Genomic DNA, 26423 nt, shown 5'->3' with positions numbered 1-26423 from the left:
CTAACTGGTCAATATCAGGACCAAGATTCGAACTAGTACCCCCTCTCCAAACACAGAGGAGTTTTCTCACACTCCTGAGTTTGCAAACTGACCTTCTTGTCTATTTGAGATACTCACATGCTCAGACACAAAAACTAAAGATAAAGACATGAGTAAGCAGATCAAACACACTGCGAGGAAGGTTAAAGTATGTAGCTACCAGTAGGAGGCACTATCCCTGGAGTACTGGTTGTCAGGAGGCATGGGAGGACCCAGGAAGGGACTTGGGTGGGTGGGGGAGCTCACTCGGGGCCTCCAGGCAACAGCTATTTACTAACTGGTATGGAAATATTTTAATATTTTAACAATCAGTTGTACCAATGTGTTTCAAATGAATATCTGCTCTGAATACACACAAAGGAGATTATTGAAGCCAAAAGAATAAGAATCCAAGCCGTGAATCATACCGCAATCATTCCGCCTTGGCTTAGAAATGGATTAGACACCATCATCTTTTTTTTTCATTCCCCAGTGGATTTTAAATTTTCAACTTGGGTATAAACCTGGGGGCCTCTGCTGAGTGTATCATAAGTAAAGTGGAATGTGATGACTCGCACGATGCCTAGAATCACCTGGGAACTTTATTTTTATTTTATTTTTATAGCAGCAGAGTCTTGCTCTGTTGCTCAGGCTGGAGGGCAGTGGCGTGATCATCATTCACTGCAGTCTTGACCTCCTGAGCTCAAGCAATCCTCTTGCCTCAACCTCCCGAGTAGCTGGGACTACAGGTGCATGCCACCATGCCTGGCTAAATTAAAACAAAAATAATTTGTAGAGATGGGATCTTGCTATATTGCCCAGGCTGGTCTCAAACTCCTAGCCTAAAGCCAGGAGCCAGGCCTCCCAAAAGCATTGGGATTACAGGCATAAGCTACCACGCCCAGCCCACCAGGCAACTTGAAAAGTGCTAATGCCAGGACCCTACATCTAGAGTTGGATTTAATGGGGTAGGGCCTGGACATCACGCTTTTTAAAACGGCCCAGGTGACTGTGCAGCCCAGGTTGGGAACCACTGATGTAAAGCCATGCTTCTTAAAATGTGGTCCACAACCCAGCAGCAGCAGCAGCACCTAGGAGCTTGGAGAAATGCAGATTCTCAGGCTCTGCTGGGGCTTACTGAATCAGTGATCCTAAGGTGAGCCCAGAAATAACTGTGTTTTAACAAGCCCTCCAAGGGGGGTGTTGATGTGTGCTCAAGGACCAGAGAGCTGGCAGAATGAAAGATCCACTACCCGTTTCTCTTGCAAGACCTCCATGCCACGTGGACGCAAGGTCAATGAAAACTCTCCAAAACCCCACTGTGCCATGAACATGCTGGGGTCTCCAAGTCCAGCACACAGGCTAATCTAGGGCTGGAGACTTCGTTTTTTGTTTTTGTTTTGAGATGGGGATCTCACTCTGTCACGCAGGCTGGAGTGCAGTGCTATGATCACAGCTCACTGCAGCCTCGAACTCACAGGCTCAAGCGATCCTCCCACCTCAGCCTCCCGAGTAGCTGGGACCACAGGCACGCACCACCGTGCCTGTCTAATTTTTTTATTTTTTATTTTCTATAGAGATGAGGATCTCACTATGTTGCCCAGGCTGGTCTCAAACTCCTGGCCTCAAGCAATCCTCCCACCTCAGCCTCCCAGAGTGCTGAGATTACAGGCGTGAGCCACTGTGCCTGGCCATGGGCTGGAGATTTTGGACACAGATCGCAAGAGACTGAACCAGACTCCAGAAAATTGGCTGTGCTTATGGGAGCCAACCAAGGGAACATTTACAGTAAGCCTGAGAGGTCCTGCTAAGGGGAGAAAGAAAATGCATGAAAATGAGTCCTATCCTCCACATTTGCGAAGCCCAGGGAGCTCTCCAATGGGCTTCATGTGCTCCTGCTTTAGGGAGTCTCGCTCTTTTTTTTTTTTTTTTCCCCTCGCTTTGTTGCCCAGGTAGGAGTGCAATGGCACGATCTCGGCTCACTGCAACCTCAGCCTCCCAGGTTCAAGCAGTTCTCCTGCCTCAGCCTCCCGAGTAGCCGGGATTACAGGTGCCTGCCACCACGCCTGGCCAATTTTTTGTATTTTTAGTAGAGACAGGATTTCACTGTGTTAGCCAGGATGGTCTCGATCTCCTGACCTTGTGATCCTCCCACCTCGGCCTCCCAAAATGTTGGAAGCCACCACGCCCGGCCAAGGGAACCTCTTTTTAAATGGGGACATCCTCATTCTAAGGCAAGCACTGAAGAGTTCCAGAATGTTCCTGCAGACCCACCCACAGGACCAATGCACGGACCCCATGCCACTTTGTGATGGATTGTAGTCATGTGTGGCTACTGAAAAGCCTCACACGTTGTGCCTCGGATGCTGCCCTGTGTTCGGAAGTTTGCTTCTAGGGCCTGTGCACTCAGCCGTGAACATTTAAATGACAGCTTTGAGACAAGGCCTCAGCTGTTCTCTGGTCCGGACAGAAGAGGCCAGAGCTTTGAAAATGGACCCATTTCACACCTGTGATCTCAGCACTTTGGAATGCCAAGGCAGGCAGATCACCTGATATCAGGAGTTCGAGACCAGTCTGGCCAACATGGTGAAACTCCACCTCTATTAAAAAATAAAAATAAAAAAAATTAGCCAGGCGTGGTGGCAGGTGCCTGTAATCCCAGCTACTCGGGAGGCTGAGGCATGAGAATCACTTGAACCCAGAGGTTGCAGTGAGCCGAGATCGCGCCATTACACTCCATCCTGGGGGATAGAGCGAGACTCTGTCTCCAAAAAAAAAAAAAAAAGAAAAAGAAACAAAGAAAATGGACCCATTTGAACTTGTATGAACTTGGGAAAGTTTTTTTAACCATTCTGGGCCCTAATTTCCTGATTTAAAAAAGGGAAGAGGTGAGCCAGATACTGTGGCTCATTCCTATAATCCCAGCTACTCGGGAGGCTGAGGCAGGAAGATTGCTAAAGACCAGGGGTTTGAGGCCAGCCTGGACAACATAGCAAGATCCCTGTCTCTACAAAAAAAAAATTTTTTTTTTTAGTTAGCTAGGTGTGGTGGTGCCCACCTGTAGTCTTAGCTACTCAGGAGGCTGAGGCAGGAGGATCACCCAAGCCCAGGAGATCAAGGCTGCAGTGAGCTATGATTGTATCACTGCACTCCAGTCTGGGCAACAGAGCAAGACCCTGTCCCTTTATTTATTTGGCTTTTTTTTTTTTTTTTTGAGACAGAGTCTCGCTCTGTTGTCCAGGCTGGAGTGCAGTGGCACGATCTCGGCTCACTGCAACCTCTGTCTCCTGGGTTCAAGCCGTTCTCCTGCTCTAGCCTCCAAAGTAGCTGGAATTACAGGTGGGCACCACCATGCCCAGCTAATTTTTGTTTTATTTTTAGTAGAGATGGGGTTTCACCACGTTGGCTGGTCTGGTCTCAAACTCCTGACCCCAAGTGATCCACCCGCCTCGGCCTCCCAAAGTGCTGGGATTACAGGTGTCAGCCACCATGCCCAGCCCCGTCTCTTAAAAAAAAAAAAAAAAAAAAAAAAGGAAGGAATTTGTACATATATCCTATATATTTATACAAATAAAAAAATTAAAAGGAGAGAGGAATAATTAAAGATACGATTTTCCAAGATTGTCCTAAAGATAAAAAAGAGAGTATGAGTGCCTATTACAATGATTGGCATGTGGACAGGATAATGTGCTTCATAAATGTTAATAAGTAACAAGACTTAAGACTGAAAGGCCTTTGATATCACCATCTCTCCAGAAAGCACCGTCTGAAACATCCTCTCTTAGTTCCCATTAACCTCTCACTGTGATTTATAGCAGAAGTTAGCAGTCAACGTCCTGCAGGCCAGATACTGCCCACTATCTGGCTCTTTACAGAAGTTTGCAAATCCCAGATTTAGAGGTCAGATTTTCATCTCTCAGCCACAAACACATTCCGACCTCATATCTTGCTTTCACCCAGCCTTTACTAACCACCTGCTATATGCTAGGCTCTGGTGAAACATAACCAATAAGATAAAGTCCATGCCATTTTGGAGGTCACACCTCGGGATGTGGGTGGAAATGTGTTCATTTCACTTAATTTAACAGGTCTGGCCGGGCGCAGTGGCTCATGCCTGTAATCTCAGCACTCTGGGGGGCCAAAGGCAGGCAGATTGCTTGAGGTCAGGAATTTGAGACCAACCTGGCCAATATGGTGAAACCCTGTCTCTACTAAAAATACAAAAATTAGCCGGGCATGGTGGCGGATGCCTGTAATCCCAGCTACTCTGGAGGCTGAGGCAGGAGAATGGCTTGAACCCGGGAGTGGAGGTTGCAGTGAGCCAGGATCGTACAACTACACTCCAGCCTGGGCAATATAGTGAGACTCCTCTCAAAACAGTAATAATAATAATAATAATAATAATAATAATAATTTAACAGGCCATTCCTGCTTATGAGATGTACTGTCCTAAGCATTTTTCAAAGGCTTAATTCTTGTAATAACCCTATGAAGTCAGTACTATTCTTTTCCTGCATTTTGTAGGCAAGGAAACAGAGGCTCAGAGAGGTGAAGTCACTTGTCCAAGGTCACACAGCAAATAGTTAGAACCAGGTGTGAATCCAGCCAGACTAACTCCAGAGCCAATAAGCTCCACAGTCTCCTTATTCAGAAGCCCTTCACCTAGCATACAGATTGGAGGCACTGCACATAAATATTGACCACGCAGTGCCCAGACCACAGGAGGGAAAAAATGAAAGTGACTTATCCTTCAAGACACTGTTATTTGAACCTGGCCTTGTCAGTGCTCTCTCCCAGACTTTCTGCACTAGGAACTGTTGTTATCTTCCTTCAGCGCTCAGAGAGGCTGTAGCAGTTGCCCGGGGTCGCCCAGCTGTAATAGGATGAGCTAGGATTTTCAAGGTGGCTCCTTTTGTCCCCAAATCTGTCTTTTGCAACATATCTGGGGCCCTCCAGAGGAATTTCACCAGGCAAGAATGGCCTTCTTGGATGGCAAAGGAATACATTTGATTTGCAACGTGGCATTTCAGAGAGATAGTGGATTGGGGCTTTTGTTGTTGTTGTTGTGTTTTGTGTTTTTTTGTTTTGTTTTGTTTTTTTGCTTTTTGGTGTTTTTCGAGCCCAGGCTGGAGTGCAGTGGTGTGATCTTGGCTCACTGCAACCTCTGCCTTCTGGGTTCAAGCAATTCTCCTGCCTCAGCCTCCCGAGTAGCTGGGACTACAGATGTGTGCCACCACCACGCCTAGCTAATTGTTGTTTGTTGGTTGGTTGGTTGTATTTTTTAGTAGAGATGAGGTTTCACCAAGTTGGCCAGGCTGGTCTCGAACTCCTGACCTCAGATGATCTGCCCACCTCGGCCTCCCAAAATTCTGGGGATAGTGGGATTGTTTTTTAACTTCATTGTCACCATTACATTTTGACCCAGGACTCATCTCTACGTGTACTTGGTCTTCATTTCTTCAGTTGCGATCTGGGGATTACAAGACCTGCCCTCCCAAATGTCGTTTTCATGGTTGCAAGAGACAGAGGAGGTGAAAGGACTGTGAGAATCTGGAAATATCAGAAGGTGAGGTCTTATTTTATTTTAATCCCAGTTTGGTCTCTTTCAAGCTGGTTCTAGTGGCCAGGACTTAGAGAATGGGTTGTATGTGTCATGGCTGGCCTTCAGGATTGTATAGATTTCATCCTAAGTTTGTTTGAGACTTCACACAACCAAGTTGGACAGACATCGCATGCTTTCCACCTGCAAAGCTCCATGCAGAGCACTCCCATAGATTCAAGGGTCAAATAAGAAAAGGAACTTGCCTTTGTAGAGTTTAGTACTTGAAGGTCAGGGAAAAGGTTAATGATCACAATTTCATTCATTCACCTGTTCATTCATTCATTCATTCATTCATTCAACTCTATGCCAGGCATTTCCAAGTTCAAGACCTTGAAAAGGCAGGAGTCAAGAACATGGGCTCTGGATTCAGACAGATCTGGTTTCCAAAGCTAGTTCTAACTTATTGGCTTCGTTATTTAACCTCTCTGTGCCTCAGTTGCCTCCTCCATGAAATGGGTACTGGGGTGAGTAACCCATGAGCTCATATGCAAAGCCCCTTGGCCTAGAGCTGGGCCTATGGTGGGTGTGGAATAAATGAGGACTGGTCTTTGTGTAGTTCATAGACATTGTACAGCTGCTGTTTACATGTCCGCCTCCTCCTCCAGGCAGGCCCCCTTGAGTACAGTGCATAAATTTGGAACCAGAAGATCCCCTGGACAGAGAATGGAAGAGAAAATGGGGTTCACTTGCTCTAAGAGGCTTACAGGTCTCAAAGCCAGAGCCATAAAGAGGTGATCCACATAGATGTTCAAGTTCACAAGGGTCCATTAGTTATTCACGCAACAAACATTGGTATCTATTATGCATTAGGCACTTTTCTAAGCACTAGAGACATAGTAGCAGAAAAGACAGACCAGAAACAGACAAACCTGCTCTCATGGAGTTGACAATCCAATTTAGAAAGAAACACATAGGGCTGGGCGCGGTAGCTCACGCCTGTAATCTCAGCACTTTGGGAGGCCAAGGTGGGTGGATCATGAGGTCAGGGGTTCGAGATCAGCCTGACCAACATGGTGAAACCCCGTCTCTATTAAAAATACAAAAATTAGCTGGGCGTAGTGGCGGGCGCCTGTAATCCCAGCTACTCAGCAGGCTGAGGCAGAAGAATTGCTTGAACCTGGAAGGCAGAGGTCGCAGTGAGCCGAGAAACACGTAATTTTATATAATAAGCAGAATGGCTCTGCAAAATGAGCAGCGGCCCCAGGGGAGGGGTCTGTACATGAGAAGATGACATTTGTGCTGAAACCACAGTGTGTGAAGGAGCCAGCTACGGGAAGAGCATTCCAGGAGGAGGAACAGCAAGTGCAGAGGCCTTGAAAATGCAGGGGACAGAAGGAAGGCCACCGGGACTCAACCAAAATGAAGGCAATAATGATGGATTCATGGACAGAGAGTCATGGGCAGAGGCCTGCACCAAGGCTCAAGCAGTTAAGGGAGCCTGGAGTGTGGACAGATGCCCTCAAAAGAACCCTGAGGGCTGGGCACAGTGGCTCACACCTGTAATCCCAGTACTTTGGGAGGCCAAGGCAGATGGATCATTTGAGGTCAGGAGTGCGAGACCAGCCTGGTCAACATGGTGAAACCTCGTCTCTACCAAAAATATAAAAATTAGCCAGGCATGATGACGTGTGCCTGTAATTCCAGCTACCTGGGAGGCCGAGGCAGAAGAACCACTTGAACTTGGGAGGCGAAGGTGCAGTGAGCTAAGATCGCCTCACTGCACTCCAGCTTAGGTGACTGAGTGAGACTCTATCTCAACAACAACAACAAAAAGAACCCTGGGGTGTCAAAAGGATAAAATTGTGGAGTGATGGTGGCAGAATAAAAGACAAGGATCAGGTTGGGCACAATGGCTCGTGCCTGTAATCCCAGGGACGCTAAAAGCTGAGGGAGGGGTATCACCTGAGCTTAGGAGTTTGAGACCAGCCTGGACAACATAGCAAGATTCAATTCTACGAAAAGTAAAGTAAAATAAAATAGCCAGGTGTGGTGCCACATGCCTGTCATCTTAGTTACTTGGGAGACTGAGTTGGGAGGACTGCTTGAACCTGAGAGTTTAAGAGTGCAGTGAGTTGTGATTGTACCACCGCACTCCAGCATGGGTGACAGAGAGAGACCCTGTCAAAGAAGAAGAGGAAGAGAAAGAGGAAGAAGAAGAGGAAGTGGAAGAGGAGGAAAGAGGAATCAACAGTAGGCAAGTGGGAGTATGCAGACCCCACAAGAAGAAAAGAGGGCCGGGCGGAGTGGCTCACACCTGTAATCCCAGCACTTTGGCAGGCCGAGGTGGGCGGATCACCTGAGGTCGGGAGTTCGAGACCAGCCTGACCAACATGGAGAAACCCCATCTCAACTGAAAATACAAAATTAGCCGGGCGTGGTGGTGCATGCCTGTAATCCCAGCTACTCAGGACGCTGAGGCAGGAGAATCGCTTGAACCCGGGAGGCAAAGATTGCAGTGAGCCGAGATCGCACCATCGCCCTCCAGCCTGGGCAACAAGAGCGAAACTCCATCTCAAAAAAAAAAAAAAAAAAAAGAAGAAGAAGAAGAAGAAGAAAAATAAGAGGAGAAGAGGCTGGGTCTAGTGGCTCACACCTGTAACCCCAGCATTTTGGGAGGCTGAGGTGGGTGGATCACCTGAGGTCAGGAGTTCGAGATCAGCATGGCCAACATGATGAAACCCCATCTCTACCAAAAATACAAAAATTAGCTGGGTGTGGTGGCACGCACCTGTAATCCCAGCTACTCAGGAGGCTGAGGCAGAAGAATCGTTTGAACCTGGGAGGTGGAGGTTGCAGTGAGCTGAGATGATGCCATCGCACTCCAGCCTGGGCAACAGAGTGAGATTCTGTCTCAAAAGTAAATAAATAAATAAATAAGGCATAGTTGTTCCCAGAATTGGAAACCCAAGGTATAGATAAATTCTAGATAGAAAAGTCACATTGAACAGAGAGGATAATTTGGCAGTGGGGGTAGTGAGGGGATGTTTGTTCATAAGCTGCTTGGTTTCAAGGACCAGCATGGAGAATCTGATAGACCAAAAGAGATAGGGGAGCCCCATCTCTGGGGGGCCCTACCCAGACCTTCCATGGCTGCCAAAGCTGCTAATTCAAAGAACAAAGAAGGGTCTCTCTGCACCAAAAGTCAGCCAGCTGCACTGAAAAACAAGCTCCCTGGGACCAGACCTATTTTTTTTAAATATCAACTAGGCTAGCATTGGCCAGCCTGCCTCCCTTAAGAAAAGAAAGAAAGAGGCCAGGGGCGGTGGTTCACGCCTGTAATACCAGAACTTTGGGAGGCTGAGGCAGGCGGATCATTTGAGGTCAGCAGTTTGAGACAAGCCTGGCCAACATGCTAAAGCCCCGTCTCTACTAAAAATGCAAAAATTAGCCAGGCGTGGCAGCTAATCACAGTGGGTCTCTGTAATCCCAGCTACTTGGGAGGCTGAGGTGAGAATCACTTGAACCTGGGAGGCGGAGGTTGCAGTGAGCTGAGATCGTGCCACTGCATTCCAGCCTGGGCAACAGAGCAAGGCTCCATCTCAAAAAAAAAATAATGAATAATTAATTAAAAAGAAGAAGAACAAGAGAAAAAAAAAGAAGAGAAAGAGAGTTCTGATTTCTAGGTAGGTTCTTTTTAAAAGGTTAGGTTGCAGTTTAATTGTGATTTCTAAACAAAACAACCTGCTTTTCTTTTCTTTTCTTTCTTTTTTTTCCTCCAAAACAAGGTCTCACTCTGTCACCCAGGCTGGAGTGCAATGGTGTGATCATCATTCACTGCAGCCTGGAACTCCTGGGCTCAAGCGATCCTCCCACCTCACCCTCCCGAGTAGCTGGGACTACAGGTGTGCACCACCACACCTGGCTAATTTTTCTTTTTTAATTTTTCATAGAGACAAGGTCTCCCTATGTTGCCCAAGTTGATCTTGAATACCTGGGCTCAACCGATCCTCCCTCCTCAGCCTCCCAAAGTGCTGAGATTACAGGCATGAGCTACCATGCCCAGCCTTTTTTTTTTTTTAACTGTGTAAACTGAGGCCTCAAATGCTTAATGGCATACCCACTGCAGAAACGGAAAACGATTATAAGTGCTATGTGGCTGCATTGTTCTAAATGCTTTCTATGTAATAATGCAGTGAACTTAATCTTTGTAAGAGCCCCAGAGACGGGTGCTGTTGTTTTCCCCATTTGACGGATAGGGAAACTGAGGCACAGAAAGGGACAGGAACCCTCCTCCCCAGAATCAGTCAGCAAGTGGCAGAGTTGGGATTTGAACCCTGGCCGGGGCACTCAACCACACCCCAGACTGAAGCCAGGCAAGCCCCACACTTGACCTCAGGACCTGCTTGTAACCCATCAGACCTCAGGGAGCCCTGCAAGGCCCCGAGTCCGCCCCCGCCGCCCCAGTTGGTCTTTACCAAGCCCTTTGTGCATGAAAAAGCAATAGCCATATATGTAATGATTAGTTATCACATGTTGGGAATTCAATTATTGATTTGGGCCTGCCTTCCATTTCTCGGAACAAGCAGGAAGGATGCGGCAGGGAGGTGGGTACCCAGGAGGGCGAGCTGAGCGCTCTGCTGCCTGGCGCCTGCCCGGCTGGGGAGCCATGGCGCCACCTGGTGGCCAGTCGTAGCAGCGGCGGGCGACACGGGGTGAACGCAGGGGAGACCCGCGCAGACTGCTTTTTGAGAATAGTGTGTGTCAGGCGCCGTTCCAGCTTAGGGGTCCAAACACTTCTTCGATAAAGGACCTCAGATGAAATGCTTCTGGCTCTGAGGGCTAGACAGTTTCTGCCCCAGAGACAGCTCTGCTGTTGTAACAGAAAAGGAGCCACAGACAACATCCGCACAAATAGACAAGGCTGTGTTCCAATAACTTTATGGACACCGAATTTTGAACGTCATAGAACTTTCACCTATCAAGAATTATCCTTCTTTTTATTATAAGACAACAAAAATTAATGAACGGGCCGGGCGCGGTGGCTCACGCCTGTAATCCCAGCACTTTGGGAGGCCGAGGTGGGCGCATCACCTGAGGTCAGGAGTTCGAGACCAACTTGGCCAACATGGTCAATGAAACCCCGTCTCTTCTAAAAAATACAAAAATTAGCTGGGCGTGGTGGCGCACACCTGTAGTCCTAGCTACTCAGGAGGCTGAGGCAGGAGAATCGCTTGAACCCGGGAGGTGGAAGTTGCAGTGAGCCGAGATCTCACCCCTGCACACCAGCCTGGGTGACAGGGCAAGACTCTGTCTCAAAAATAAAAATAAAAATAAAAATCCGGCCCACGTGGAGCTTGCAGAGCAAATATGACCATCGACAAGGGAGAAAGCCGATGCCTAACACATATGAGCTGGTCATGAGTGCTAGTGGGGAGAATTAAGCAGGGCAGGGAACCAACATAAGTAGGGGTTGCATTCTATTTTCTTTCAATTATATTTATTTATTTAGAGATAGGATCTCGCTCTGTTGCCCACGCTGGAGTGCAGTGGTGCAATTATAGTTCATTGCAACTTTCAACTGCTAGGCTCAAGCAGTCTTCCCATCTCAGCCCCCTGAGTAGTTGGGACTACAGGTACGCATCACCACGCCTAGCTAATTTTTGTAAAGATGGGGTCTTGCCATGTTGCCCAGGCTGGTCTCAAACTCCTGGGCTCTCAGGATCCTCCTGCCTTGGCCTCCTAAGTAGCTAGGACTACAGGTCCCAGTACAGTGAACAAGGGAGAAAGCTCCATGTGTAACACATAGGATCTGGTTATGAGTGCTAGTGGGGAAAATTAAGGGGGGCAGGGAATCAGCACGAGTAGGGCTGCATTTTATTTTATTTTTATCTTATTTACTTATTTATGAGACAGGGTCTTGCTCTGTTGCCCAGGCTGGAGTGCAGTGGCATGATCATGGCTCACTACAGCCTTGGCCTCCCAGGATCAAAGGATCCTCCCACCTCAGTCTCCCAAGTAGCTGGGACCACAGGCACACACCACCATGCCTGGCTAATTTTTTTTATGTTTTGTGGAGATGCCTTGCTATGTTGCCCAGGCTGGTCTCAAACTCCTGGCCTCGAGTGATCCTCCCACCTTGGCCTCCAAAGTGCTAGGATAATAGGCATGAGCCACTGCACCCAGCCGGGGCTGCATTTTAAATAGGGTGATGAGGAAAAGTTCAATGAGGAGGAAACTTTTAATCAAAGGCTGGAAGAAGGCAAGGAAGGAGCCGTGTGGGTGCCGAGAAGAGTATTCCTAGCAGAAGAAACAGCCAGTGCAAAGGCCCTGAGGCTGGACCACCCTAGTACACTGGAGGAACAGTGATAAGGTTGGTACAGCTGGAGCAGAGTACACAAGGGGGAGAGAGGGAGGAAGTGAAGGCAGGGAAGTGACAGAGTAGATGGGGCAGGGCCTTATGGGTCTTGGTGAGGAGTTTGGCTTTTGCTATGATTCAGGTGGGAGCCATGGGGGGTTCTGAGCAGAGGAGGGATATAATCTGACTTGTGTTAAAATATGATCTCTCTGGGGGCTGAGCATGGTTGCTCAGTTGCTCACACCTATGATTTCAATGCTTTGGGAGGCCGAGGCAGGAGGATCACTTGAGGCCAGGAGTCTGAGACCAGCCTGGGCAACATAGCAAAACCCCGCCTCTACAAAAAAATTTTAAAATTTTCCAGGAGTGGTGGCATGCACCTGTGGTCCTAGCTGCTCAGGTGGACGAGGTGGAAGGATCACTTGAGTCCAGGAGGTCAAGGCTGCAGTCAGCCATCATTGCACCACTGCACTCCAGCCTGGGTGACAGAGTGCGACCCTGTCTCTAAAAATAAAATGAAAGTCTCACTTTGTGTGGCTTATTCTCTCAGCTCAGGCCTCGGGGACCAGGACAATTCAGGCCAGCCATCCGATCCCTAGCTGGGAAAGTCACCCAGTCCTAGCTGGTGACCTGCAGTTTGGCTGAGCCTGGGTCCCCATATCCTATAAACGGCCAGTTCTGTCCTGGAATTCAAGGTCATGTCATCTCTGTCTTGGGTTGATTCTCAGATGCCTCAGTAACCTGGAGTTCACCTCTCAGGATCTGTTCACCCATCTATATAAGGGGCAAAATAATAAGGGTACCACTGGTCATAATAAGTAATCATGGCTGGGCATGGTGGCTCACTCCTATAATCCCAGCACTTTGGGAGGCTGAGGTGGGTGGATCACCTGAGGTCAGGAGTTCGAGACCAGCTTGGCCAACATGGTGAAACCCCTTCTCTACTAACAATACAAAAAAAGTTAGCCAGGCATGGTAGTACATGCCTGTCATCCCAGCTACTTGGGAGGCTGAGGCAGGAGAATTGCTTGAACCCGGGAGGTAGAGGTTGCAGTGAGCCGAGATCGCACCACTGCATTCCAGCCTGGATGACAGAGCAAGACTCTGTCTCAAAAAAAAAAAAAAAAAAGGCCGGGCGCGGTGGCTCAAGCCTGTAATCCCAGCACTTTGGGAGGCCGAGACGGGCGGATCACAAGGTCAGGAGATCGAGACCATCCTGGCTAACCCGGTGAAACCCCGTCTCTACTAAAAAATAGAAAAAAAAAAACTAGCCGGGCGAGGTGGCGGGCGCCTGTAGTCCCAGCTACTCGGGAGGCTGAGGCAGGAGAATGGCGTGAACCCGGGAGGCGGAGCTTGCAGTGAGCTGAGATCTGGCCACTGCACTCCAGCCTGGGTGACAGATCAAGACTCCGTCTCAAAAAAAAAAAAAAAAAAAAACAAAAACCAAGTAATCATAATAAGATAATAAGTAACCACAATAACAATAGCAACAACAGCTGCCCTAGCTGTTTCAGGAGATCATTGTGTGCATTTGATAAGATGTGCTGCAGAGAAACACTTTGGAAAACAGTGACATGCGCCACAATCTATTTATAACAATGATGATAAGGATTAAATGAGTTAATGCATATAAAGGTCTTGGAGCCGTGCCCCACAGATAGTAAGTGCTCCATCAACACTGGGTTTTTGTTTTGTTTTTGAGACAGAGTCTCACTCTGTCGCCCACGCTGGAGTGCAGTAGTGCGATCTCAGCTCACGGCAACCTCCACCTCTCAGGTTCAAGCGATTCTCCTGCCTCAGCCTCTGGAATAGCTGGGACTACAGGCATGTGCCACCACACCCGGCTGATTTTTTTGTATTTTTAGTAGAGACGGGGTTTCACCACGCTGGCCGGGCTAGTCTCTAACTCCTGACCTCAAGCAATCCACCTGCCTTGGCCTCCCAAAGTGCTTAGATTACAGGTGTGAGCCACTACGCCCAGCCAATGCTGGTTATTGCCAGGCACAGTGGCTCATGCCTATAATCCCAGATAGTCTGGAGGCTGAAGCAAAAGGATCGCTTGAGCCTGGGAGTTTGAGATCAGCCTGGGCAACATAGTGAGACCCCATCTCAAAAAAAAACAAAACCAAACCAAAAAAAAACCTGGTTGGGCCGGGCGCAGTGGCTCACGCTTGTAATCCCAGCACGTTGGGAGGCCGAGGCAGGAGGATCATGAGGTCAGGAGATCGAGACCATCCTGGCTAACACAGTGAAACCCCATCTCTATTAAAAATACAAAAAATTAGCCAGACATAGTGACGGGTGCCTGTAGTCCAAGCTACTTGGGAGGCTGAGGCAGGAGAATGGCATGAACCGGGGAGGCAGAGCTTGCAGTGAGCTGAGATTGCGCCACTGCACTCCAGCCTGGGCGACAGAGCGTGTCTCAAAACAAACAAACAAACAAAAAACCAAACAAACATAAAACCTGGTTGTTATTATTATTATTGTTATGGCCTAATAAGTATTATTCATGATACTCATGGTAGTTCCCTTAACTCTCCTTTCTCTGCTCCCTATTCACACCAATGTTCTCTCTATTCTCTGATGAAGATGACGGTTTAGCTGCTGGCTGCTTAGACCCAGGCAGCGTCAGCCTCACCCGGTAGCCCGTTAGAAAGAAATGCAGAATCCCAAGTCTTAGCCTAGACCTGTTGAAACAGAATCTGCATTTAAGAAGACCCTATAGGCCAGATGTGGTGGCTCACACCTGTAATCCTAAGATTTTGGGAGGCTGAGGCAGGAGGATTGCTTGAGCCCAGGAAGTTGAGGCTGCAGTGAGCGATGATCAAGCCATTGCACTCCAGCCTGAGTGACAGAATGTGACTCTGTCTCAAAAATAAAAATAAGACAAGTGTTGAGTTGTATTAGTCCTTAACCAATGGTTGACCCAAATCCACTTGGCTAGCTGGCAGTGGCTCTCATTCATTGTCAGTCAATGTCAGTCAACCTACTGGGTGCTGGCCTCAGTCTCTGGGGACACAGTTGTGAACAGGACAGACAATCAACCCCACTGGGGATATTCCAGTGGGCAAGACAGACCACTAGAAATGAGATAAATAACAATTCCAGTGAATGGCAATGTATTGCAGTCTGCTTAGACCTGCATGAGTGGATTGATGGACTGGGATGTTGGCTGATAAAGTGGACACATGGCTTTAAAAGATTCCTGCCTAGAAAGCAAATATTGAGACCACGCGCAGTGGCTCATGCCTGTAATCCCAACACTTTGGGAGGCCAAGGTGGGCGGATCACTTGATGCCAGGAGTTCAAGACCAGCCTAGCCAACATAGTGAAACCCCATCTCCACTAAAAATACAAAATTAGCTGGGCGTGGTGGTGGGTGCCTGTAATCCCAGCTACGTGGGAGGCTGAGGCAGAAGGATCACTTGAACCCGGGAGGCAGAGGTTGCAGTGAGCTGAGATCACGCCACTGTACTCCAGTCTGGGTGACAAAGCAAGACTCTGTCTCAGAAAACAAAAGAAAGAAAGAAAGAGAGAAAAAAAGAAGATTGAAGAAGATAGTAATGCAAGCAGACAGGAGCAAAGAGACCAAAGTCTGTCAGTCACGAGAAGTAATCACGGTGGTGATCTAATTCAATTGCTATCAGAAGGTGGTCAGAAAACATTCAGAATTCTCAATGAAGACAATCGGCGAGGTGAAATCTTGTGAGCTTCACTGTGGCATGTACTGTGCCTAGGTGGGGGTTCCTACTGATGGACAAAACCACTACAGTTATAAAAATAAAGCTTCCAAACAGCAATGAAGAATGGAAGACACTTAGGAGATGCAGTAGCCTGAAGATCTATAATCCCAGTGATTTGGAGGCTTGAGACAGGAGGATCACTCTGAGGCCAGGAGTTTGGCACTAAACCTGGCAATATATTGAGACCTTGTCTCTACAAAAAAAAAAAAGCCAGATGTGGGTGGTGCACACCTGTAGTCCTAGCTACTGGGGAGGCTAAGGAGGATCACATGAGAGCCCAGGTTACCTCAGTGAGCTTGGGTGATTGCTCCACTGGACCTGCTTCCAGTAACAGAGGAAGATCTTGTCTCTAAATAATAACACACAATAATAACAACAACAATACACAAATGGTATTATCTCACAGGATGATTTATCTGGTTTCTTCTCAGAGTCAAAGGATAGAAAATAGGATCAGGAAGAATGCTATAGACTAAGTAAGACATTGGAAGACATGACTACCAGAAAATTAAATATAGAATTACCATATGATCCAGCAAACCCACTTCTAGGAATATATCTCCAAGAATGGAAGGCAGGGTCTCATGAGCGCTTCTAGGCCACCCCTGTGTTCATAGTAGCATTAGTTCTCAATAGCCTGGAAATAGAAGCAAACTCCAAGTGTTCAAGTGGATGGATGGATGGATGGATGGATGGATGGATGGATGGATGGATAGATGGGTGGATGGATGGATGGATGGATGGGGTGGATGATGGATGGTGGATGGATGGGTGGATGGATGGGTGGATGGATGGGTGGATGGTGGGGTGGGGTGGGTGGATGGATGGTGGATGGGTGGGGTGGTGTATGGATGGTGGATGGGTGGGTGGGTGGGTGGGTGGATGGGTGGTGGGTGGCGGATTGATGGGTGGATGGTGGTGGTGACGGATGGTGGTGGTGGTGGATGGATGGATGGTGGTGGTGGATGGATGGTGGATGGATGGTGGATGGATGGTGGATGGACTGGATGGATGGTGGATGGATGGATGGTGGATGGATGGATGGAATGGATGGGGAATGGATGGTGGATGGTGGATAGATGGATGGATGGATGGATGGATGGATGGATGGATGGATGGAATGGGTGGATGAATGGATGGATGGATGGACGGGTGGATGGATGGTGGATGGATGGTGGTGGTGGATGGATGGTGGTGGATGGATGGATGGATGGATGGTGGATGGATGGATGGATGGATGGAATGGATGGAATGGATGGAATGGATGGTGGATGGATGGTGGATGGATGGATGGATTGGATGGATGGATGGATGGATGGATGGATGGATGGGTGAATTGATGGGTGGATGGATGGGTGGATGCAATGGGTAGATGGATGGATGGATGGGTGGATGGATGGATGGGTGGATGGATGGATGGGTAGATGGACGGATGGATGGGTGGATGGATGGATGGGTGGATGGATGGGTGGGTGGGTGGGTGGATGGGTGGATGGGTGGGTGGATGGGTGGATGGGGTGAGATTGATGGATGGGTGGATGGATGGGTGGATGGATGGATGGATGGGGTGGTGGAAGATGGATGGATGAATGGTGGATAAATGGATGGATGGTGGATGAAGATGGATGGATGGATGGATGGATGGAGGAATAAAATGTGGTCTTATTCATATAATGAAGGATGCCAGCCTTAAAAGAAAATGACATATAGCATAAATATGGATAAAATCCTTGGAGGACATTATGCTTAGGTGGAAATAAAAGTGGACACACAAGAGGACAACAAGCAGCCTTTAATGGAGGTCCTTAGGAGTCATCAGATTCATGGTGAGATAGAAAAGTGGAATGGTGGGTGTCAGGGGCTGGGGGATAGGGTCTGGGGAGTGAGTGTTTCATGGAGACAGAGCTGCAGTTTGGAGTGATGAAAAAGTTCTGGAGATCGGCCAGGCATGGTGGCTCATGCCTGTAATCTTGGCACTTTGGGAGCTGAGCGGGGCTGACCACTTGAGGTCAGGAGTTCAATACCAGCCTATCCAACATGGCGAAATCCCACCTCTACTAAAAATACAAAAATTAGCTAGGCATGATGGCAGTCGTCTGTAATCCCAGTTACTCGGGAGGCTGAGACAGGAGAATCCCTTGAACCTCGGGTGGAGATGGAGCTGCAGGCTGTGTTAAGCCAAGGTCATGCCACTGCACTCCAGCCTAGAAAATAGGGGATCAGGAAGAGACTGCTATAGACTAAGTAAGACATTGAAGACATGTACTACTGTGAAAATTAAATATAGAATTACCATATGATCCAGCAACCCCACTTCTAGGAATATATCTCCAAGAATGGAAGGCAGGGTTCCTTAAGAGTTATTTGTACACCTGTGTTCATAGTAGCATTATTCTCAATAGCCTGGAAATAGAAGCAACCTGGCAAGTTCATGGATGGATGGATGGATGATGGATGGATGGATGGATGGATAGTTGGGTGGATGGATGGATGGATGGATGGGTGGATGGATGGATGGGTGGATGGATGTGGGTGGATGGATGGGACTCTGTCTCAAAACAAACAAAATGTTCTGGAGATGGATGGTGGTGACGGGTTACACAACAATGCGAATGTACTTAATGCTACTGAACTGTATGCTTAAAAATGGTTAAAATGGTCAATTTTATGTTGTGTATATTTTACCACAATAATAAAAGAGATAGAAATGATGAAATGCAAACACAGGCCTTCCTTGATCTCCGACTGTAAAAGACGAGCAAGGAAATCTGAATGTGGACCGGAAATCAGATATAAAAATCATGATTAATGTTGTCAGTGTGGATATTACTAAGATGTGTCTGTGTGCTTTAGAGATGTAGTCTGAAGTTTGCAAAAAAATCACATAAGGTCAGGATTACTTTTAAATATCTCAGAAAGAGGATATGGATTTATGATGTGAAGTCTGGCACAACCCCATCATTATTAAATTTTGATGGATAAGAAAAGTTTCACTGAGCTCTTCTTCCTCTACTTTAGCATATTGGAACGTTTTCTGTGAATAAAGCTCTTACAGAACATGGTATTCAAAAGCAAAGGCAAACTTAAACATAAGGGCAAAAGCATGTTGTATCATTAAACTCAACCATAAGCCATTTGAAAGATGATATATCTCATTGAGCCTCATCCTTTTCACATTTTTTATTTTTGTGTATATTTTATGTGCATATAACACATTTAGCAAAATAAATTATATATAAATAAAAATGCACACCGTGGCTATTCATTCTGAAGCCATGAGTGTGCTGGAAAAATTGTTTTGCTAGTTAGTAGGAGTTCAGAAATTTGGAATCATGGCTATAAGGATGCCTTTGGGCCAGGCATGGTGACTCATGCCTGTAATCTCAGCAATTTGGGAGGCCAAGCAAGAGGGTCAAGCTTGAGCCCACGAGTTCAAGACCAACCTAGGCAACATAGCAAGATCCTGTCTTTACCAAAAAAAATTATTTAATTTGCTGGGCATGGTGCGGTGCATGGCACCTAGTCCCAGCTACTTGCAAGGCTGAGGTGGAGGATCGTTTGAACCCAGGAGGCAGAGAGGTTGAGTGGTTTGACAGAGCCACTGCACCCAGCCTGGGGTGACAGAGCAAGACCCTGCCTCCAAAATTAATTAATTAGTTAAAATTTGTAAAAAACCGAAATAAATTAAAGAAACTTTGGCCGGGCTGTGGCTCAAGCCTGCAATCCTAGCACTTTGGGAGGCCGAGATCGGCTGCAATCACGAGGTCAGGAGATCGAGACCGTCCTGGCTAACACGGTGAAACCCCCGCCCCTACTAAAAATACAAAAAAAAAAAAAAAAGTGCTCACTGGCTGCCTGTAGTCCCAGCTAAGCACGGGAGGCTGAGGCAGGAGAATGGCGTGAACCCGGGGCGGAGCTTGCAGAGCCCAGATCGCCGCCAATGCACCCAGCCTGGGAGACAGACAGACTCCATCTCAAAAGAAAAAAAAGGCCGGGCGCGGTGGCTCAAGCCTGCAACCCAGCACTTTGGGAGGCCGAGCGGTGGATCACGAGGTCAGGAGATCGGCGACCATCCTACAATATGGTGAAACCCCCGTCTCTACTAAAAATACAAAAAACTAGCCGGGCGTGGTGGCGGGCGCCTGTAGTCCCAGCTACTCGGAGGCTGAGGCGGGCGGAGAATGGCGTGAACCCGGAGGCGGAGCTTGCAGTGAGCCGAGATCGCCAGCCACTGCACTCCAGCCTGGCGATAGAGCTTAGACCGCCTCAAAAAAAAAAGAAACTTTTATGGGTTCTAGAAACCAAGGCAGACGTTAAAGGAATGGGGTGCATTTCATATTTATGGAATGATGGATGGGTGGATGTACGCGTGATTGGTATATAAGATGATAGGTGGGTGGATGGACAGAAGAATGAATGGAAGAATGGATGGATGAATGGGTGAATGGAAGAATGGGGTGAGCTGGGTGGGTGGGGTTGAGTGGATGGATAGATGTGTGGACAGGTGGGTGAATGGGAAAATGGTTGGATCGCTGGAAAACGGATGGATGGGAGAAAGAATAGGGAGACGGATGAATGGATTGATAGGTAGAAAGATGGATGCGTGATGGATGGATGGATGGATGCATGTACAATTAGAAGTTCAAATGGGTGGGTGGTGGGTGGGTGAGTGGACGGATGAGTGGATGGAGGGGAAGGAAAGTTAAGAGGAACCCAGTTTTGCGGCGGGTGGCGGGGAAGTCACAACATGCCTTCCTAAACGATGCTCAAACATACCAGTAGATGTCAGACTAACCTCAGGAAATCACCTCGGGGCCAAGCTTGCAACACTCTGAGCCCCATCCTGAAACTCTTTGATTCAAAATGAGCAATGGCTCATTTTAATAAAACAGTTTGCATTGCACCCTATATTTACACACCCCCTCACCAGCACCCTCCCAACCCAACAAATGGCATTTGGAACCCCACTTCCCCTCCTGCAAATGGAAAAATGGGGCCAGGGCGGCTGTCTGGTGAAGTGTGCTTCCCACACAGCATCAAGAGGGTAAGAGAGTAAATTTTGGGGTCCCCTAAATTGATTAGTGTCCATATCAGCCTCAGCTCCAAACAAAATAATATTTATATTCTCATCCCACACTCCTGATGTCTGCTCAGGAATCCACCCTAGGCCTGTGCCTTTGCCAAAAAAAAAAAAAAACACTCTTGAGGAAAAGGAAAGGAAAGGGGAAGGGGAGAGGGAAAGAGAAAAGGAGAGAGGGAAGGGAAGGGAAGGAAAGGAAGGAAAGGGAAGGAAGGGACCCTGTCTCAAAAGGAAAGAAAGAAAAGAGAAAGGAAGGAAGGAAGGAAGAAAGGAAAAAGAAAGAAAGAAAGGAAGAAAGAAGAAAGAGAGAAAGAAAGAGAGAAAGAAAGAAAGAAAGAAAAAAAGAAAGAAAGAAAGAAAGAAAGAGAAAGAAAGAAGAAAGAAAGAAAAGAAGGAAGGAGAGACCTTGTCAAAAAGGAAGGAAGGAGGAAAAAAGGAAGGAAGGAGAAAAGGAAGGAAGGAGGAGAGAGAGAGAAGAAAAACCCTGTCTTAAAAGGAAAGAAAAGAGAGAAAGGAGAGAGGGAGGGAAAGAAAGAGGAAGGAAGGAAGGAAGGAAGGAAGGAAGGAAGGAAGGAAGGAAGGGAGGGAGGGAGGGAGGGAGGGAGGGAGGGAAGGAGGGAGGGAGGGAGGAGAAAAAACCCACTGTGTGGAAAAACGATGCATAGGGGCTGGCCTGAGACTGAACCTTCACACAAACCACCTTCAACCCTCCAACAGCCAAGACCCCAAGTTCTTAGGAGCTGCCTGGCAACAGCTCAGGAAAGCCATTCATCCAACATTGCCCAGCAGCAACTACACGACGGAGCCAGTTCCACCCCCAGTGTCTCCCACCAGAAGACCCACTGCTGGGGTCACTGACAAAGAAAAAGAGCAACCCAGGACCAGACTCAACTGAAGCCACCGCATACTCCCAGCCCTATCCAGGTCCCGCTCTGCCTTCACACACTTCTGTCTCCAGCCCTTAAACCCTCAGATTTCAACTCAACACTGGAAGTAGAAATGGGATTCCCACTTTTTCCCCAGAAAGCAGCATTTCTCAGCCATCTCAACAGAAACATTTGCTGGCTGAGTGCAGTGGCTCACGCCTGTAATTCTAGCACTTTGGGAGGCCAAGTGGTGGATAGGTTAGGAGTTTGAGAACAGCCTGAATTTCAATATGGTGAAACAATCGTCTTTACTAAAAATACAAAATTAGCTGGGCGTGGTGGCGTGTGCCTGTGGTCCCAGCTACTTGGGAGGCTGAGGCAGGAGGATCTCTTCAACCCAGGAGGCAGAGGTTGTGGTGAGCCAAGATCAGGCCACTGCACTCCAGCTCCTGCGTGATAGAGCAAGATTCCATCAAAAAAAAAAAAAAGAAAGAAAGAAAGAAAGAAAGAAAGAAAAGAAAGAAAGAAAGAAAGAAAGAGAGAGAGAGAGGGAGGGAGGGAGAGGGAGGGAGGGAGGGAGGGAGGGAGGAAGGAAGGAAGGAAGGAAGGAAGGAATATTTGCCAACCTATCAGAGCGGACACTCACAATCCTGGGAGCTGGGTCCTGGCTGCCACATCCATGGTTAATCTCTTTGTTGCCCCAGGGTGAGGCAGCTCAGGGATCTGCAGAGCCGGATGGGGGTGCCCAGGGGGCTTAAGGCAACCATTATTCATCAATTAGCAGGGAAGGATTTTGAGATTTCAGAAGCCAGCACAGCCTTATCAATGTGTTCCATCTGCATGAATTTGCTCCCCAAAAAGCCTGCCAAAAACATCCTAACCCCTAAGGGATCCCCAGTACAGCCGCACCGCCCCCGCCACCCCGCCCCAACACCACCACCCGGGCATACTCACTCCCATTCTTTCCTCCTGGCCTGGGGGGTGCTGTGGATTTTGTGGGCCTGGTGGGCCAAGATGACATCTCGGTGATCCACCACGCCACCCCGCCGCCTCAGAGGGGGCCCCTCGAAGCAGATGCTGAGCCGGGGAGGCCGAGTGTCCTGCAGGGCGCTGGGCGTGCCCCGAGCTGCGGCTGTGCAGGGCGTCATAGTAACTGGGGCGCGAGAGCATGGAGTCGGGGACCCCGGAAGACTTCAACATCCATGGGCCTCGCTCAGAAATCCCAGGGTCTTCTCCCTCCAGCACAGTGAGGGGGAAACTAGAGGAAGAAAGAGGAGAGAGAGAGGGCCAGCGTGAGGGAGAGGCAGGCAGAGCTCACAGAGGGCAAGGAGAAGGGAACTTAGAAGACAGGAGAGGCCACACCACCCTCCTTCGCAGAAAGTCAAAATACACACCAGCCCCGGCTGGCCGGGATTTAGTAGTTCCTTGGCAACTCAGGGCCCAGAAAGCCAGTTCTTAGGAGCTGCCCGGCAACAGATGTGCCCCATGGAGCAAAAGACTACGAGGCTGTGCCGCGGACACTCCCTCCACCTCCCAGGTGCCGGCCACAGAGGGCGGGATGCTGGATTTGTCAGCATCTCTACGTCCCCTTCTGCAAAATGAGCCACCATGAGCCTGGGGGTTCGCTCGCCCTCAGTCCCTGGGTCCTGCGAGCTCTGGAAAGCTGAAAGGGTGAGTTCAAGAGGCAGTTTTAAATGCACATGGGAGGCCGGGTGCAGTGGCTCAGGCCTGTAATCCTAGCACTTTGGGAGGCAGAGACGGGCGGATCACCTGAGGTCAGGGGTTTGGGACCAGCCTGGCCAACATGGTGAAACCCTGTCTCTACTAAAAATACAAAAATTAGCCGAGCGTGATGGCCCATGCCTGTAATCCGCATGCCTATAATCCCAGCTGCTTGGGAGGCTGAGGCAGGAGAATTGCTTGAACACAGGAGGTGGAGGTTGCAGTGAGCCAAGGTCTTACCACTGCACTCCAGCCTGGGTGACAGTGAGACTCTGTCTCTAAAAATAAATAAATAAATAAATAAATAAATAAATAAATAAATCCACATGGGAGTGGCCACCTGTCCAGCCACACTGCTTCTCACCAGGTTCTCTGTTTCTTTTAACTTCATTTTTTTTTTTTTAGAGATGGGATCTTGCTACATTGCCCAGGCTGGTCTGGAACTGCTGGACTCTAGTGATCCTCCTGCCTTGGCCTCCCTCCTGAGTAGCTGGGATGACAGGTGCACACCACCACACCAGGTTACAGCTGTTTCTTTGTTTGTTTGTTTGTTTGAGATGGAGTCTTACTCTGTTGCCCAGGCTGGAGTGATGGCGTGGTCTTGTCTCACTGCAACCTCTGCCTCCCAGGTTCAAGTGATTCTCCTGAGTAGCTGGGACTACAGGTGTCTGCCACCACACCCAGCTAACTTTTCAATTTTTAGTAGAGACAGGGTTTCACCATGTTTCATGTTTCACCATGTTGGCCAGGCTGGTCTCGAACTCCTGGTCTCGAGTGATCCGCCCGCCTCTGCCTCCCAAAGTGCTGGGATTACAGGCATGAGCCACCGTGCCCGGCCAACAGCTGGTTTTTGAAAAGAGAAAAGAGACAGGGTTTCCTACACTCACACATTTATCAGTGGACACTCAACACACCAAAGGACCTTGTAGCCCCAGGATCTTTATCTCCAATCACTTAATCATTCAACAAACTCTGAGCGACCACCCAATTTGTGCCTGGCCCTGTGCTAGATCCTGGGGACGCAACCATGAATAGACTGGCATATGTCCCCACCCTCATGGACAAGACATTCTAGGAGGGAGACAGACAAGGAACAAAATAAGTGGGTACATTATATAGAGATTAGGAGTTGAAAAGTGATGGGAAGGGTCGCCGGGCGCGGAGACTTACGCCTGTAATCCCAGCACTTTGGGAGGCTGAGGCCGGAGGATCACGAGGTCAGGAGATCGAGACCATCCTGACTAACACGGCGAAACCCCATCTCTACTAAAAATACAAAAAAATAGCCGGGCATGGTGGCGGGCACCTGTAGTCCCAGCTACTTGGGAGGCTGAGGCAGGAGAATGGCGTGAACCCGGGAGGCGGAGCTTGCAGTGAGCTGAGATAGCGCCACCACACTCCAGCTTGGGGGACAGAGCAAGACTCCATCTCAAAAAAGAAAAGAAAAGAAAAGAAAAGTGCTCGGAAGGGCCAAAAGACCAGGTGTGGTGGCTCATGCCTGTAATCCTAGCACTTTGGCAGGCAGATTTTCTGAGCCTAAGAGTTTGAGACCAGCCTGGGCAACGTAGCAGAACCCGATCTCTACTAAAAATACAAAAATTAGCCAGGCATGGTGGCACATGACTGTAGTTCCAGCTACTTGGGAGGCTGAGGTGGGAGGAACACTTGAGCCTGGGAGGCAGAGGTTGCAGTGAGTCAAGATTGTGCCACTGCACACTAGCCTGGGTGACAAAGCCAGACCATGTCTCAAAAAAAACAAGTTTTTAAATTGACAAATAAAAATTGTATATACACACACACACACACACACACACACACACACACACACATATATATGTTTTTTTTTTTTTTGAGATGAAGTTTCACTCTTGTTGCCCAGGCTGGAGTGCAGTGGCACGATCTCAGCTCACTGCAACCTCCACCTCTTAGTTTCAAGCAATTCTCCTGCCTCAGCCTCCCGAGTACCTGGGATTACAAAATTGTATATATTTATGATGTCCAACATGATGTTCTCAAACACGTATGCATTGTGGAATGGCTAACTTGAGCTAATTAACATATGCATTACCTCACACACTTACTGAGGTCTTTTTGTGGCTAATCTCTTCTTATAAGAACACCAGTAATATTGAATTAGTGCCACTCACCTGACCTCCTTTTACCTTAATTACCTTTGTAAAGGTCCTGTCTCCATATACAGCCACATTCTAAGATACTGGAGTTTAGACTTCAACATACGAATTTGGGAAGACACCATTGAGTCCTTAACAAAGAGGGGTAAGGTGTGTAGGCTGGGTGCAGTAGCTCATGCCTGTAAACCCAGCACTTGGGAGGCCAAGGCAGGAGGATCACTTGAGGCCAGGAGTTCAAGACCAGCCTGGGCAACGTAATAAGACCCTGTCTCTACAAATAATTTTTTAAAAATTAGCCAGGCATGGTGGCACGTGTCTGTAGTCCCAGCTACTCAGGAGGCTGAGGCAGGAGGATTGTCTGAGCCTGAGATGTTGAAATTGCAGTGAGCCGTGATCGTCCCACTGAACTCCTATCTGAGCAATGAAGTGAGACCCTGTGTCAAAAAAAAAGAAGAAGAAGAAGAAGGGTTGGGTAGACTGGTTACTTTATTTTTTTATTTTATTTATTTATTTATTTATTTATTTATTTATTTATTTTGAGACAGAGTCTCGCTCTGTCGCCCAGGCTGGAGTGCAGTGGTCGGATCTCAGCTCACTGCAAGCTCCACCTCCCGGGTTCACGCCATTCTCCTGCCTCAGCCTCCCGAGTAGCTGGGACTACAGGCACCCGCCACCTCGCCCGGCTAATTTTTTGTATTTTTTAGTAGAGACGGGGTTTCACCGTGTTAGCCAGGATGGTCTCGATCTCCTGACTTCGTGATCCGCCCGTCTCGGCCTCCCAAAGTGCTGGGATTACAGGCTTGAGCCACTGTGCCCGGCCCTGGTTACTTTATTAAATAGGGACGCAGAGACAGCCTCACTGAGGAGGTGACATCTGAGAGAGGCCTGAGGGAGAGGGGGAGCCACGTGGGTATCTGAGGGAAGAGCTTTCCAGGCAGAAGGAACAGCACGTGCAAGGGTCTTGA

At 48.3% G+C, this 26423-nt stretch overlaps 1 protein-coding gene across 16 annotated transcripts in view; it reads right to left on the bottom strand.

The window, feature by feature from the left end:
- CACNA1A (calcium voltage-gated channel subunit alpha1 A) overlaps positions 1-26423 on the bottom strand; it is a 428952-nt gene that overhangs the window by 382594 nt on the left and 19935 nt on the right. For all 16 annotated transcript variants that reach the window (XM_031659832.1, XM_031659842.1, XM_031659846.1 and 13 more), the window contains exon 2: positions 22559-22862. In XM_031659832.1, the coding sequence (XP_031515692.1) occupies positions 22559-22752 (194 nt within the window). In that variant the 5' untranslated portion in view covers positions 22753-22862. The remainder of the gene's footprint in view (positions 1-22558; positions 22863-26423) is intronic.

The sequence above is a fragment of the Papio anubis genome, chromosome 20, assembly GCF_008728515.1.
Source record: "Papio anubis isolate 15944 chromosome 20, Panubis1.0, whole genome shotgun sequence".
In the NCBI taxonomy this organism is placed as follows: Eukaryota; Metazoa; Chordata; class Mammalia; order Primates; family Cercopithecidae; genus Papio; species Papio anubis.
Note: the sequence above shows the minus strand (reverse complement) of the source record. Positions and strands in the feature narration are given on the sequence as shown.